Source organism: Fusarium subglutinans, assembly GCF_013396075.1.
Source record: "Fusarium subglutinans strain NRRL 66333 chromosome Unknown NRRL66333_c0000019, whole genome shotgun sequence".
NCBI lineage: Eukaryota > Fungi > Ascomycota > Sordariomycetes > Hypocreales > Nectriaceae > Fusarium > Fusarium subglutinans.
In genome coordinates, this window is record NW_023502082.1 from 421,966 (window position 1) to 437,437 (window position 15,472).

General features: G+C 46.9%; 5 protein-coding genes across 5 annotated transcripts; 2 read left to right on the top strand and 3 right to left on the bottom strand.

Moving 5' to 3' along the window:
* Positions 1–2,118: 2,118 nt before the first annotated feature.
* On the bottom strand, positions 2,119–2,568 carry FSUBG_2325 (uncharacterized protein; the record flags this gene model as incomplete). Its single annotated transcript, XM_036680086.1, has 1 exon — positions 2,119–2,568. One exon carries the CDS (start codon positions 2,566–2,568, stop codon positions 2,119–2,121), a length of 450 nt encoding a protein of 149 aa, XP_036542245.1.
* An 853-nt stretch (positions 2,569–3,421) lies between these two features.
* FSUBG_2326 (FLO9-like protein) lies at positions 3,422–6,238 on the top strand (the record flags this gene model as incomplete). The annotated part of the gene is made up of 1 exon (XM_036680087.1): positions 3,422–6,238. The coding sequence occupies one exon, from the start codon at positions 3,422–3,424 to the stop codon at positions 6,236–6,238; it is 2,817 nt and encodes a 938-aa protein (XP_036542246.1).
* A 5,076-nt stretch (positions 6,239–11,314) lies between these two features.
* Positions 11,315–11,767, bottom strand: FSUBG_2327 (uncharacterized protein; the record flags this gene model as incomplete). Its single annotated transcript, XM_036680088.1, has 2 exons — positions 11,315–11,517; positions 11,569–11,767. The coding sequence occupies 2 exons, from the start codon at positions 11,765–11,767 to the stop codon at positions 11,315–11,317; spliced, it is 402 nt and encodes a 133-aa protein (XP_036542247.1).
* Positions 11,768–12,183: 416 nt separating this feature from the next.
* FSUBG_2328 (prolyl 4-hydroxylase alpha subunit) lies at positions 12,184–12,580 on the bottom strand (the record flags this gene model as incomplete). The annotated part of the gene is made up of 2 exons (XM_036680089.1): positions 12,184–12,519; positions 12,578–12,580. 2 exons carry the CDS (start codon positions 12,578–12,580, stop codon positions 12,184–12,186), a joined length of 339 nt encoding a protein of 112 aa, XP_036542248.1.
* A 924-nt stretch (positions 12,581–13,504) lies between these two features.
* Positions 13,505–14,551, top strand: FSUBG_2329 (DUF3328 domain protein; the record flags this gene model as incomplete). Its single annotated transcript, XM_036680090.1, has 1 exon — positions 13,505–14,551. One exon carries the CDS (start codon positions 13,505–13,507, stop codon positions 14,549–14,551), a length of 1,047 nt encoding a protein of 348 aa, XP_036542249.1.
* Positions 14,552–15,472: the final 921 nt, after the last annotated feature.

The following is a 15,472-nucleotide window of genomic DNA, read 5'->3' on the forward strand; positions in this document are numbered from 1 at the left end:
TTCATTCACCGAGCAGCTAGAGTCCGTCCCAAAAGGAGCAGATGTCTTGGGCCACCCTGAGTGCCTGGCCGCTAAGTTCCCAATCGTCACACACGCGGTTCTCGGTTCTCGGTTCTCGCTTCCTGAGAGTGACACTGAAGTAAGCTTTGGGCCCAGAATAGTATGATACTTGCTGGGGTGGTGTTTCGGCTGACTTTGTTATTAGAGAGCTTAATCCCTGATGACCGAGTGACATTCTGTAAATAGGTAGCTGATGGAACCTGCGATAAGCTTACTCCTGTTGCTGAAAATTAATCTTAGACTTTGTTACTAGAGCCAGCACTGTTGATATCCTTTGATTAGGCCTTTGAATAACTTGCATCACCTGGGGTTATAGCATCGAGTGGCTCCAATCATGTCGTAACTTCTCTGAACGGTTACATTTCCTAATCGAAGACTGAAACGGACTTATTCCAAAGGCAGTCATAAGATCCGAGACACTCTAAGAGTGTTAGAGTCATTGCTTGGTCAAAACCCGTGCCACGCCAGTAATTTCTCCTCCATCTACGGATCCAGGCGTGGCGCATGTGGTCAGGAGGATGACAAGCTCGCCCTGGAAGTCCAGGTCCAGACAAGGGACACTTACACCCGCTTAGAAACAGCTAACTAGGTAGCCAGAGAAATTGTAAGCTCACTCAAACTAACTATTACAATACAGTTCTGATTCGGAAACCCTTCCTCCACTGGAGCCACGGGACAACGGTCTATCGCCGAGGCTCAGTGGCTCATCAGCTTTATACACAATCATATCACAAGAAATTGGCCGTCATTACGTCCCCAGCAATGTCGTGCCAAAATTAATAGTATTGATGCGCAGAAGACATCGCCAACCGCCGATTTCCGATGCCAGAATTGTCAGCCATCAATAGTGCGTGCGAGACAAGACACAGGGTGAGTGTCACCTTTCAGCTAGACTAACTCTGAACACCACTTGTCAGAACACACCTTGCACTTATGCACAAGAATCACTGACGCAATCTCAGTTACGACCAAGACAAAGCCATCGATTCTTTCTTCTTGATAGTCACTAACCTTGTTGAAGCTTGCTGGGCCTATGATCAAGTCCAGTGAGCTTTGCAACGACAGGGGGGTAAAGAAGGCCCATTTGGTCTCCACACATACGGCCCACCCGAAACTACGTACATAAATGCCGAAGGATCACAAGCATCACTTGTGAATCAGGCAACAAAGATTCGTGGAGGGGTATCGTCAACTCCGAACTTGGAACCGGCTCCGAATGAGAAAGATACCAGATTAGTTTCGCTAGCGTCTTAGATTTCCGTTTTTGGCCCAAGTCATCCTAAAAGGGACAATGAGATGAGAACCTAGACCGAACTTGGAAGTAAACGAGTGGGCAGGGTTTAATTACCAGGTATTTCTGCATTTGATGTCATACTTTTGTCCCAATCAGACCTGTGGGTTACTGTCGATACCGAAGAAGTAAAAGCCAGGCGCCTATCGATCCCTTCGCTTGAGCCGAGATTCAGAGTTCATGCAACTGCCAAGGGCAATCGCAACCAGTAAACCAATTGATTTACTATGAAGCCCTATGAAGCCCAGGATTGGTAGAGAGTATGTGCGGAGATAGGTAGGTACGAAGCTAACCAGTCACCATTGCGTGTATGGGAGAACAGCATTTTATAGTACTTGAAAGAACACCCAAGCCTCTGGCGTTTTTATTGCAACATTCATCAGAGGAGCTTTTACATAGAAGCTGAGGTTATGAAAGAAAAGGTTGTATTTAAACAACCTGCAGTAGCTACTTGCAGTATATCTACAAGGCTCGCAATCTCTGAATTAGGTAGTACACTAAACCTCTTAATTATGAACATTATCTATAAGATAGCGGACCATATATCACACTGCACAGCTTCATTCTGCAAAAGAGTAATGGTTTTAGATATACATTCTTTTAAATACAGAGAACTGTAGTAAAAAGATAATAAAAGAAGTGAAGTATAATAGAGCCGTCTTATAACCAAGGCCATTGGCCATCGCCATTGTCCATCAGTTCATTAAACTAGACTCATTTTGACTGGTTTCAAGGCTGTCACACCTAACACACAGCTGGCGATTCAATCAGACCAAACCGGCCAACTGAATCATCAAAGTAATAGAGCCCGCCAGACACATAGCTCTACCAATCTTGCTAGGGGCTCCAGACACGTAATCGGGATGAACAGACGAGGATGGCGTAGGGACAGCGTTGGTGGGGTTCACATAACCGGAGCCCTGGGTAGACGAAATGCCGACGTTGGGGGGAATTGGCTGAACCGATGCAGGGCTGGTGTTACTAGGATTGGATAGGCCAGAAACAGACTCGGGCTGTAGGCCAGAGTCAGATCCAGATGCTGGTGACTTGTCTGTACCGGGAGCGGGAGCCGCCAGCGTTGCTCCAGGCGCAAAGCCAGTCACAGAGGTGGTGATGACAGGGAGCAAATGTGTCGAGATGCAGTCTGAAGAGAGCTCATTGCTTAAAACTACTCCGTAAAGGAGCGAAAAAATAAAAAAGGCAGAGCAATATTTCATGGTGTCTGCTTGATATCAGGAGGTATAAACGAGTGTAAAGTTTGAGGATTTGATTCAGTAAAGGTCGATAACTAGGCTGTTATAATATAGTTCTACATCACGTGAACTTCAAAGTCGATTCCTTGCTATGTATCTCTTTGAGCATCTAGTCTCTACACGAGTGAAATTATCAGAGTATGTGTCAGAATGGGAAATGCTCCCTGATATTCAAGGAGCTTGGCTATACTATTTGTCCTCGAAGCCAAGGAAAAACACAGTAATCTCTTCAAGTTTTCATATGTTCGACTTATGATTTGTCCTTGAAGCTAAAGCAAAAGTCCAGGCATCCCCGCAATACAGCACAAGGGTCAGCAACAGAGTTCAATAATCAGGATCCTCTAATCGGCACGTAAACCACAGATACTAAAGACAAACAAAGCGGCACGTATTCAAATGCTTAGTTTCATGTAATCATTTTCTTTTTCACAAGCGATGTGGACTGTACTAGTGAGGCACGTGTTGCGACACCCCTATCACGGCCCCTGCGCTAGTGCATAGCCATCAACCCCAAGCCGAAGGGGGCTTTAGACTTACTACATTTAGCAGCTGGTCTACCAGCCTGAGCAGCTGAGATGAGGCTGCCCTGGGACCCTGCCGCAGGAGGGACTATGACTGATCCTCACCTGGTTTTAGACGATGGAGACATTTTGTTGCAAGTAGTAATGAATTTATAAGAAAGAGAAGAGTGAATAAGAATCTCAAACATCATCCCACTCTTGTCATTCATTCATTCATTCACTCGCTCATTCATTCCTTACGCCTCTACTGCTGGGCTTTTATATCCTTCACTCGTTTCCGCTATAGCGCTCAAGCCATGCATCTCACTATAGGTGTGGCTTTAGGCCTCGTGGGTAGCGTTTTCACTGCTCCTGCGCCAGCCTGTACAGGCGATAGGTCTGATGTTGTGCTCCAGCCGTATGTGGTTGTAAATGATGGCAAAACATCTACTACGACTATTACGCGCACTTATACAGATAACTCGTGGTCTGCTCAGAGTATAGTTCCTCCCAAGCAGTATGGTTCACCTGCCTCTCCCGGGGTCCCAAATCCTTGCATCAACTGTATTACTATTACTACTACCGGCCCTGTTCCTTATGTCACTACAGTTCCTCCCGCTTCGGCCGGAGGAATGACTACAGTCCTTACCTGCTCCGGACGCAAGACTGTAACTGTAACTGGCACAGTTTCAAGCACTACAACTATCGTTCCGCCACCTCATTGTAATGAGTGCTCAGCCACGGTAGTTGTTCCAGCCACTGTTACCGATATCAAGACTGTAACAGCACCTGCATGCCATGAATGCGTTACTGTTACTGTTAGTGGAACCGCTCCTCGGGTCACTACGGTCCCCCCGACTTCATCAGGAGATAAGACTACAGTCTTTACCTGTCCGGGCCAGGAAACGGTGACCGTAACTGGCACAATTTCAAGCACCATGACTATCAATCCTACATCGGGATGTAGCGACTGTACAGTCACAGTGATTGTTCCCCCAGCCACATCCTCACCTGCTACTGGACTTGTTACTACAATCACGACTACTGGTACCACAACTGGCATTACTACCCTGCCTGCGACTAGCGGCGGTACTACTACTGTCATTACCACTGCCACAGGACCTCCCCTGATTACTGCAACTTTGACGTCAGGAACAGCAACTGGTCTAACCACCTTACCTGTCTCTAGTGGTGAACCAGCCACTACTTGGGCCTATTCGACATCAACGCCAGCAGGAGGTCTTACTACAATCACTAGACAGGGTACCACGACTGGTCTAACTACCCTACCTGCCACCTCAGGCGGCACTACTACAGTTGTTACATATACAACCCCTGGTGGTGGCCTTATCACTGTGACTTCAACTGCGTCAACCACTGGTTTAACAACGCTTCTTGCTACTAGTGGAGGTACAACTACTGTTGTTACATTTGTGACAACCCCTGATGGTGGCCTTACTACTGTGACTGCAACTGCATTAACCACTGGTGTAACAACACTTCCCGCTACCAGTGGAGGCACTACAACTATTATCACGTATATTACAATGTCTTCGGTTAGAACTGGCGGCTTGACTACCTTGACTTCAACCGCTTCTACTACTGGTCTGACAACACTTCCCGCCACAAGCGGTGGTACCACTACTGTCATCACCTATATCACCCCCGGAGGTGGCCTTACCACTAGGACCTCTACAGCTTCCACCACTGGTCTGACTACTCTCCCTGAAACTAGTGGAGGCACTACTACAGTTGTGACATATGTAACTGTACCTACCGGAGGACTTACAACCCTGACTTCCACTGCATCGACTACTGGTCTTACAACCCTTCCAGCTACTTCAGGAGGCACGACCACTATTGTCACGTTTGTAACACCCCCTGGAACAGGCGGTCTTACCACTGAGACTTCTACAGCCTCCACCACTGGTTTAACAACACTCCCTGCTACTAGTGGTGGTATTACTACGGTTGTGACATATGTAACTGTACCTACCGGAGGACTTACAACCCTAACTTCCACTGCATCGACCACAGGTCTCACAACTCTCCCTGCTACTAGTGGCGGCGTAACCACTGTTATTACCTATACGACCTCTTTTGTCCCTCCCACGACTTCTGTCTTTACAACTGGGCCTACCGCTGGAACAATTACACTATCGGTGCCTTCTGGATGTACGACTTGTACCCAGACAGTCGTTAGTACTAGTTCTACAGTTGGACAAAGCAGCAGCGCGCCTCTCAGCAGCAGTAGCAGTGAGCCTTCTAGCAGTACCACTACTTCATGTTCTGGTCTTTCTCAGACTCAGTCCATTTCGGCTACCACTACAAGTGGTGCATCCACTACTTGGAGTGTTCCTTCATGCGCACAAACTGCCCATTTTATTGTCATTGGTGGCGCTGGTTATGGTGCTGCTGCCAACCTAACTGGATCCTTCCCTGTCACTGGTGGTCAACCCCTTCTCGCTGTTGCTGGAGGGCAAGGATCAGTCACAGGCGCTGCTGGTACTAGTGGTTTCTGGAATGGTGGAGCTGCCGGTAAAATTGTGCCTGGAGCTGATACTAATGCAGGGGGCGGAGGTGCTGGCTCTGGAATATTTCTTGGTGATGAGTTGGTTGTTGTCGCTGGTGGCGGTGGCGGTTCTGGTTGTGCATGCTCTGGATTTTCAGATGGCACCCAGAAATTTCAGTATGCTCGCTCTGGCATCGGTAAAGCCGGTCTGGACGGCGAGACATTTGTCGTAACTACAAACAGCCAGCCCTATTACACCGCCGGAGGTGGGAAAGGAGCTACTCTCAGTGCTGCGGGAGCCGGAGGATTATTCTCAGGAGGCAATGCTAATACATATTCGAATGGTACTGCTGGAAGCTTCGGACAGGGTGCTGACGGCGTAACGTCAAACCAGGGCGGAAACGCCTGTGCCGCATGCAATGGCTCTGGTGGTGGAGGTGGTGGCTATTATGGTGGTGGTAGCGGGGCATACGCCTTTTCTTACCAGGCAGCTAATAGCTATCAACTTGTCGCTGGAGGTGGTGGTGGGGGTTCCAGCTTTGCCAGTGGTGATGTGACTGGGCTGTTAACCTCGTTTGGTGTCGGACGTACACCGGGTTCTATCTATGTATACTTTACATAATAGGACACCCAACTACAGATATGGATAAGAGGCTTTATGCCTAAATTACTAATAACTAACCTATTAGCTTTATTGCTTTGAGTTATAGATAGTATTGGATAGCTTAGCCTTCTGTAGCATTTTACTTCTCTGCAGATTAAATCCTTTTATTAAATTTTTTATTCATATTCTTACTTTTATTGTACTTACCCTAATATTATACTAAATCTACAATCTGCTCGCAAGACATTTGTTTACCTTTTGTCCCGTTTCTGGACTGGTTCCGGCTCGCAGTTCGCCACGATGCCACCACAGGTCTTACTCAATATAACCAGGCTTCAATTCACCCCGCTCCTATCCATACAGCCACAGCCTCAAATTCGATCATGGCTCAAGTAGTTTGCGATTATGGGAAGGCTCTCAAGGGCGAGAGCGCCCTGGCCCAGCACAAGCGCGACTCGCCGAGACATTGACAAAGCGTTGAGCCCGCTGGATCATGCGATCATAACTTGTCCACAGGCCCAGTTACTAATGTAACGAGACTGGACTTGGAGAGGCGAGAATAGAGAATGAGGGAAGTGGAGAGACCTTCGAAAAGGAGGACACTAAGTTATCTTACTGTGTTTGGATGGTGAATTGCAGCCTTCAAGAGTAGCGAGAGCACTCCGAATTCCCTGCAGAATCCTGACTATGAAAATATTACAGCTGGAATGCGACTGCAACATCACGGATAGCTCATGTTAGTCCAGCAACAGAGTCCACAGCTCCTCGTTTGCAGAGCCAGGATGCACGCTTAGATTGCAAAAGTGGTGGCATGTACGGATACTAATGTATTATTACGCTATACCAAAGATCCCTCTGCTTCTGTCTTGTCCAATCTGAGAAAGTCTTAAATTGCTGCGTCAGAGCCTGACATAATCGATTGCCGAGCCCTATTACGCAGGTTCACACGCCTTACTTTAAAGAGTTGCTTAAGCGATGAAATTGACCTTTACTCCCCGTCTAACACAATTTTAATATCTCTAACAATTATATGTATTTTTAATTGCAAATTTTATTACTTATAAGTATTATTCTCTGCCTTTTTATGAGACCTTCTAGAGGCTAGATCTAACTATATCCGACTTATTGCCATTGAAGATCTTGAGATACCTACCTAGAATAAGCTTTCCACAAATAACGCTTCATCATTGGCTGAGAACAGCCCCTTTTATGGAACCCCAAAACTTTGACGCGACGTCTGCTTACCAAATAACGTAAACCAACTTTTTCTAATGCTTATTGACCTTCATCAAACTGAAGTATATTCCTACAAGAGAAGCCATGAGCGTTTGATATGCTTTCGAAAAACTCTTGCAACATCTTTAGATCCTGTCTTTTTCTCGTCGTACCAAGCGAGACGCTACCGGCTTCTGCTGAGCAGATCTGGCAGAGTAAGCCTTGGATTCGAAAGTATCCCTGCAGCCGTGGATATAAAGGCGTAGGTTCAATTGAGATTACTCCTTTTTGGATTGACAGCTTTCGGGGATCATGGAATATCGACACGGAGAGAAGCTCAGCTACCTTGGAGTTGAATATCCTAGCGGTCTACAATGCATCGCTCATGGGTTGTGAAGATATTGATGTTTCTTCACTGAGAAACTCGATTGCATTTCAAGTCCTGGGCCGGTCAGTTGGAAACTTGGAGAATTTCTCAAGTAACTGTGCTTTACCTATCACAGATACTTTGACGCCGTAAGTATGGGCCTGTCTATCTCATGAGCTTGTCAGGATGCTAATTGGGCGAATAGAATCGAAAAGACGCGTTTGAGTTCCTATCATCTGTTTTACAGCTTTCAAAGCACACATCAATTTCAAACTCTCACATCAACGTTCCGCTTCAGACAAACCGATGGCCAAGAATTGGATTCCGGCAAAGCGAAAATCACACCGGACTTGGGCGACAGCATATCTGCAGTTTTGACATCCGTTCCGCTCACCATTCTGATCATCGTCGCTCTCTCATCATGGCGAGAGAACCATAGCAGTCTCACTTATGCTCATGGCCTCAATGCTAGCTCATTGTGGTCAGTCGTTCTGGAAATAACGAGCTACCTTCGTTACCTGCAGTTCGCATTCATAACTGCATCGATGAGCAGAATATCCTGGATTCTTCGTTCCTGCAGTCAGCAAGCTCTCCTGGGCTTCCATGCTATACTGGTCTGGTCCATTCAGCAACGGTTATATGTATGAGGGACCGACCGGTGGTATGTACGCCAGCAATGCTTCTTATGGACTTGGTTTCATGACGCAGATGCTCCGATACCCAAACATGCTCAATACCTTGGCGAACTCTCTGGTCAACTTGATCATTTTGATTTCACCGATATTCTTTCTCTTATTAGTCTCGTTATGGACATTCTCACGTTCGAGTTCGGTACATTCCCTCCCTTTTCTTTCTATCTTGCAGAAGGCTGTCTCGACAACTATTGGCGTTGCACTTTGCTTCTTCAGTGTGCCTTTACTCTCTTACATCTCATACGATCTTATACTTGTTGGCTACCTACCAAATTATCGCATTGGGCTAGCTGTCGTAATGCTACTCATAATTCTCGTAGCCGGTCACTTTCTCGTCCAAGTGCTGGATGACCAAGGAGGGGACCAACTGAAACCACCGCTAGCCAGCCGGTCAGAAACGAATAACCACAATTTGAATTTCCATACACTATGGCGGCTACTTTCTCGTCACATACCGCATACAATGCCGCTTCTGCAAGCGATAGGCGTTGGGAGCCTTCAAGACTTTCCTCTTGCCCAGCTCTTCATGTTGATTGCTTGCGAAGGCTTCATCATTGTTTCCCACCTAAATTCAAGACGAAGCATGCTGATCAAAGCATCAACCGCAATGTTCGTATCGGCTTTGCGATTGATCATCCTGTTCCTCATCAGTGTGTTTGCTATGCCCATCACCGAAGCCACGAGACAGTGGGTTGGTTATGTGATATTGGCTCTTCACGGACTGGTCATCTTGATAGGATTTCTGGCCATGCACACTTGGGCGTTATACAAGACAATATTTGGAGGTAGACCTCTCTATCAAAACTCCTCAACACACTCCACCAGCGGATAGTCGGACTTAAGTAATGTAAGTCCCTGTCGAATATCATCCCAAAATTCTCAACCTTGCTAATGCATTTTCACAGTCTTTTCGTATGAATTCTCTCGAAACACATTCAACAGCAGATCTACTTGAATATCGCCAGGCCCCGAGCAGAGAACCCTCAACGAGAGACTTCCAACCGGATCCATCGACATTTTACAGGCCACCGAGGTCAGGAGCAACAAGCCCTGCTTATCACGCACCTCGACCAGCCGGTGTTTCATCCATTCCAAGATCATTAACAACTGACAACAGCAGTCCTAGCGCAGGGAACTTTAGCATAGATCTGGCCCTATCGGAGGTCGCATTCAACCCAGGTACCGACTACTCGTTTCGTGAGTCCGACAGGTTCTATGGAATTGATGAGGAAAGAGTTTTCGTCTCGACAACCTCAGCTCCAGACGTGGACACAAACCCAGGGCCCTCGACAAGAATAACGCATGACGGAGCGGGTAGGCAGAATAAACTTGTGGCTAGCCTTACGAACGTGTTTACTAGGCCGTTACCAAAGGTCCAGTAGAAAGGGTTTCAGGTCAAGAGACCGCCCAGGCCTTCCTAGTCAGTGCGAGATATATCAATCAAACCCTCTTCATAGACTACCAGATATGGCAGAAATCCCCTAGTACATATGTCTCTTAAGTTTCGCTTATGATTCTGGAAGAACTTGTATTCTCGCTTCATAGCGTTCCTACTGTAAGATATCACGGAGCAACGCCTTCGCAGTAGGATTGTGTCCCAAGTACTCTTGCAACAATCCCAACTCATCTCGACTTCCGCCAAATTCAAGAATTCCATTTCTGTATCTGTCCCGAGCTGATGTACTACTTGGATCCTCAAGGAACGTAGAATCAAAGACCTCTGCCGCAAACACGTGAGCACTGTGGATTCTTTATGAGTATGTGCTCTATATGGCCGGGTAAAGGCGACTTGCCTGAGGTAGGAGTAATAGCCTGCATCATAGCCAGAGACCAAATGGCCCAGGTTAGCGTGTGGATATCCTTGATCCTCTGGCTCCAGTGCACGAACATACCATAGCTTCTCCATGAGATCATATTAGTCCTTTGTGAAATCCATCTTTAGAAGCTCAGCCTGGGTGCACGGCCATGTCAAATTGCGCATATACCCTGTGTTTGAATTTGAATCAGCCAAGGCGCATCGTATAGAACAGATACTGACATCTGACGAAGAAACCACAACGTGTGAGTCACCTGCCGGCCTTGAGTCAATCTCTTGATCATGTCATCGGGTATTTGTGCTGGAGGGAGCTCCTGTCATGGATGTTCCCGCAGCCAGTTCTCCTTCGACTGCAGATCAGTCCTCGTGTAATGAAGGCCCAGGCGTTTCAGTTCCGGTTCCATCTAGCAAAATTTCTCAATCATTACACTGAGAGCTTCCGCAAAGTCATGCGGTGGCCTGTGACCATGGAAAGCTACGTAGCTAGCTCTAGTCATCAAGTCGTGGACACCATGTCCCAGTTCAAGTCTTGTGAATTTTGTGTGCTAAGTTTGTGAGGATGAGCCTTGCTTCCCCCGAGCCAACAGCCTAGGTCCTAAATCTGTCAGAAACTCCTCGACCTTGCCAGCAGACTTCATCAATCTCTTCTTTAGTCGATAGGCTGCATGACTTTCGTAACCCAAAAGTCTAGCGCTCAGATCCCTTTCCAAGACAACCTGCTTGAAGAGTTCGGCTTTCGGCTAAGGTTATTTTCATCGCAGATATACATTCTGATTGCGCGCGGCGGGCTTTGAGGCGCTTCGGTATACGGCGAAGGAGTCCGCCAATGAAAAGCGAACGAACCACATATTGTGATTCTCTGAGTGTTCTCCGAAACGATCTACATCATGCTGGGGCGCGCCTGTAAGATCATCGAGAGAAAACCATATACCTCCGCTATCTTCGTGGATTCTCTGATTGTATTCACGTCGCATGCTGTCTATGTGGTTCCTTCTTCTCTCCATTCACTGTTTGATCTGTTGAGGCTGTAAAGTGGCGTGTAAAAACTGCTCAAATTCCAGAAAAGTCTTGTTGAGGTACTTTTGAGCTTCGAAATGGAGAGTTTCGTCAGATCCTTCTTTGATAGCTTTGATGAGGCACCAGAAGTCTGATCTTGCGGTAAAAGCCGCTTGATCTTCGTTGATGAGAGTACAAGCTTCTTCAGAGGCTTGTCGAGATGCTCAGTCAGGTGATGCATAACGGAGCATAGCGATCATACCAATATCCCCCTGGGTTGCGTTGTCAATGTTGATCAAGGGCTGAATGACGTTGCTAAAGCTGGCTGTTTGCGGGTTTACATCTTGAATGATGCCTTCCCGTACAGCATGGTACTGACTGATGATGCCTTTCATGGTCGGAATGACCTGATCAGCTAGGATGACTCTTGTTAGAGGCTGGGGAAGGGATTTTGATTCCATATTGAGGGTCAAGCTTCAGACGAATATGTCTATGATGATTGTTCTCGGGAGGACTTGAGCTTTAAATACTTGGGAAAGCCAGTAGTAGACAAGGCCTTCTATCCTTGGGACCAACAGAGAGCGGGGTATTGGACTGATAATGATGCCTTTTTCTTATGAGGCAAATAACGCTTTGTCGTCGAGATGCATAGAACTTACAGCAATGTAAAGGCGGTGATCACAGAAAGGCGGCTCCCTCATTCTCGCCTTTTTTTTTGTTTTTTGTTTTTGTTTTTTGCAACTACACACAGATCGTACTTGAGGAATTACGCTAAATTTCTGATGGACTAGTTATTATATATACATACCAGACAGTTCTCAGCCATGGGAATCAAGCCAATCGATCCATTTAAGTTACTCCTCAAGTATGGTGTAGTCTATTCATCATTTGAAGGAGGCATCCATGAAAGATCCCAAGACCATATATTCGTTCCCATCTTCCTTCCAGATCTCACAGGAAGTCCTGTATGTCGTGTGCCCCTATGTCCAGTCCCATTGGGATGGAAATTCTCCCAATATATAGCTGAGCCCACAATGGGCTTAAATGTAGTACCAGGATACTCACTGTACTCAACGTCACCCTCGCAGGCAATAACATCGCACCAGCGAGGATCCCTCGGCGGTGTGACCTTGGGAAAGTTAGTACCACCTCCTTCGCTCAAAAGAACCATGCTCAAAGGGATGAGCAGCAGAGATGTTTTGAACCGCACAGTCTGTCCTAGTCAGTAGCTGGCCTTTCTTATGAGATATTCTAATTGTATATGGCCTTACCATTTCGAGGCAGCTTTCTGGCAATCACTTTCTTCCCGAGAATTAGTAGCAGGTATGAGGCGTGTTACGATTTGGCTTAATCCAGAGACTGTCTCTGGAAACAATTCTAGCCTCTGTTATGTTAATTTAGGGCTCGTTACAAATCAGTGCTTGAACATGACACGCTAGAATATGCTTGAGCTCTCGTTTCGACCCTCTCAGCCCGCGTTTACGCGCAAAATGTCGATCCAACGAATTGATCCTACGGTGGCTCTTCCAAACATAACATATGCACAGATTCAACTCGTATGGTTAATTGCACCCGATGTTGCAGCCACAATGGAACCCATGTTTGCCAAAAGATAAGGATTTTTCATGGGTGAGAGATCCTTTATCATTCTTATCTCATGTACGCATTCATCTTCACTACTGGCTTACTTGTATTAGGTTCAGCCAAGGGCAAATGCGCTAACATGGATTAGGTATCAATTATCATGGTTGAATAATAGGCTGGCGTCAACCGATACACTCGCATGTCCGCAGTGGTTTTCCTCAGCAAAACAGGGAGTGCACCTAAATCTTGAACTCCTAAGCGAGATAAGAGCCGGTTAAATGCAGAGTTGCTAATACCTTGATGTTTGTGATGCAACTTACTATAGATCCTACGGCAACTAGTGGACATAGACATAGACTAAACTAAAATGAAGCCATGTTCATGATCGGAGGTTTCCTGTTTCGTCCAAATAGTAGACCTATCTATGCGAAGCACTTGGAATCAACAATACAATAGTGCCTGCTCAAGTAACGCTGGTCGATCACAAAAGTTGGGTATCTAGCTATCGCCCACATCAAGAACATCCTTTGCCCTCACCAAGTCACTTACTTCGGGAACTCCACGCAATCAAAAGCCCTTGGACGTATTACAACATTTTGATCATTTGACCTATGATGGCATCCTCTCTCTCACGACAACTCCAGCTTGTGGCATACCACGACTCGAGAGTCGAACGACCCAACGAGACCACGGAATCAAACGACGACACTGTCGAACCCATCACTGTGATTCTTGTCCAGGAGCCCAAATCTGTGGCCTCTCAGCAGTCTGTTGGTGGCTGTGAGCCTGAAAAGAAACTAGACAATCTTAAGAATCAGAATGTCATCTCTCGCGTATTTCTCTTACCGAGTACCCTTGGGAGCGGCAGTGATACTGCATACTCTCTTATGGTCAAAGTAGACACGGAAGCATGGAGAACATCACACACTTCTGCGCCGATAGAACAGCCTCATCCTCGGTATGGCAAATTGTGGTCCTTCTTCAGCACCTCTAGATATCTTCCCATTCCCTCACATGAGATAAGCAACGAAGATTCCAAGAGAAAATTTCACAAAGTCTGGATCGGGTCAATCATCACCAGTGCTGGTCTCTTGTCCCTCCTAGCTCTCATCCTGGTGTTTGCCTTCCCAAGTGCGCCGCTACACAATATTTCCTGGCCTGAAGAAGGCTACATTCGGTATTCAACACCTGGCAGCGATGGGCCAAAGCGTCAGCTGCGTATTCTATACCACAATGCCACAGAATGGTCACAGAAGAACCCCCATGACAACGGAGAATGGAAGATCAGAATGGACGACCAGGCCCTCATCCCCGCGGCAGCTTGGGACCCTGAAGAAGATCGCTACCAGGCGTGGTTCCATGATCGTTATAAAGTCATGAGCACTGCTGTCAAGGAGAGGAGCTTCATAAGACCCAGCTGGCTCGGATCACTGCACATGATAGTGCCGTGGGATGATGAGTTTCACCTCGCCCATTGCGTCGTCACGTTGAAGCGGTATTGGAAGGCCAAGGAAACTGGAAAGCATGTTTGTCCACGGGATATTGCTCCGAATCATATTGAGCATTGTCTGAATTGGTTCGAGGGGTATGTATTCCGGCCTGAGCCACAGTTGCCTAAGATGGGTTCCACGATGGCATGGCAGACAAAGGTCTGTTTCTAGCTAGTCACAAACATGGCTACTCGAATCATGCAACATCTATTTATTCTCCATCTGCTCATAATATTAGTAGGAGTTCTCTAGTTCCTTGCGTAGAGAGCTCTCGTAAAGCCATTTAGCAAGCCTAATGCTAGGTGCGTCTACGAAGTCAGCCACAATCCTCGCCAGTGCTACAGTGAGAGGCAACAGCACGGCATGCGGAAGAATAAACTCGAACTCCAGACCCAGCATTGGCTGGCGAGTCTCCTTTCCAAAATTACCTGCTGTACAACAGCCAGTCCAAGAGTAGAGAGCTGCGCCAACCGTCCACATGACTGGGCCATGAATCAGATGCAGCCCATAAGATAACCGACCCAACTCCTGGCACATTCGACTGCACAAAATCTTCCTAAGCGTATGGAAGTATGGCACTACCCCCAATATCAGTGTAGCAGACCAAAAGAGATAAATCCACTTCGGATCGGCCATGATCCCGGGCTTCAGACTGGATAGTACGGCCCATCCTGGATTGCGGGAAAGAAGTCGTGTTGAAGGTACATGAGGAACGCCTCCCAGATACAAAGCCACCGTAATCATAGCCAATTGTGCAAACATTTCTCTTAAATTGCCATTCTGTCGACACTCGCGGTAAAAAGGTATCAGCTGAGGTGAGAAGATGGACGTCGCAAATGAGCATTCCGGCAATAAACATGGCTCCGTACCAGCAATCCACGAAGTACAAAAAGTATATGATCATAAAAGTCATCCAGAAAATCCGGCTAATAGTCTTCAACCGGCTGAGCGCCACAAGAGACATGTATATGATGAGTGATCCGATAAACTCGACCTGAATGGTCCAAAGGTGAGGATTATGATCAAGCGGGGCTGCGTAACCACTGGGCCCTGTCTTTCTGAAGAAGGGAAATGAGAACTCTTTCAGTTGTT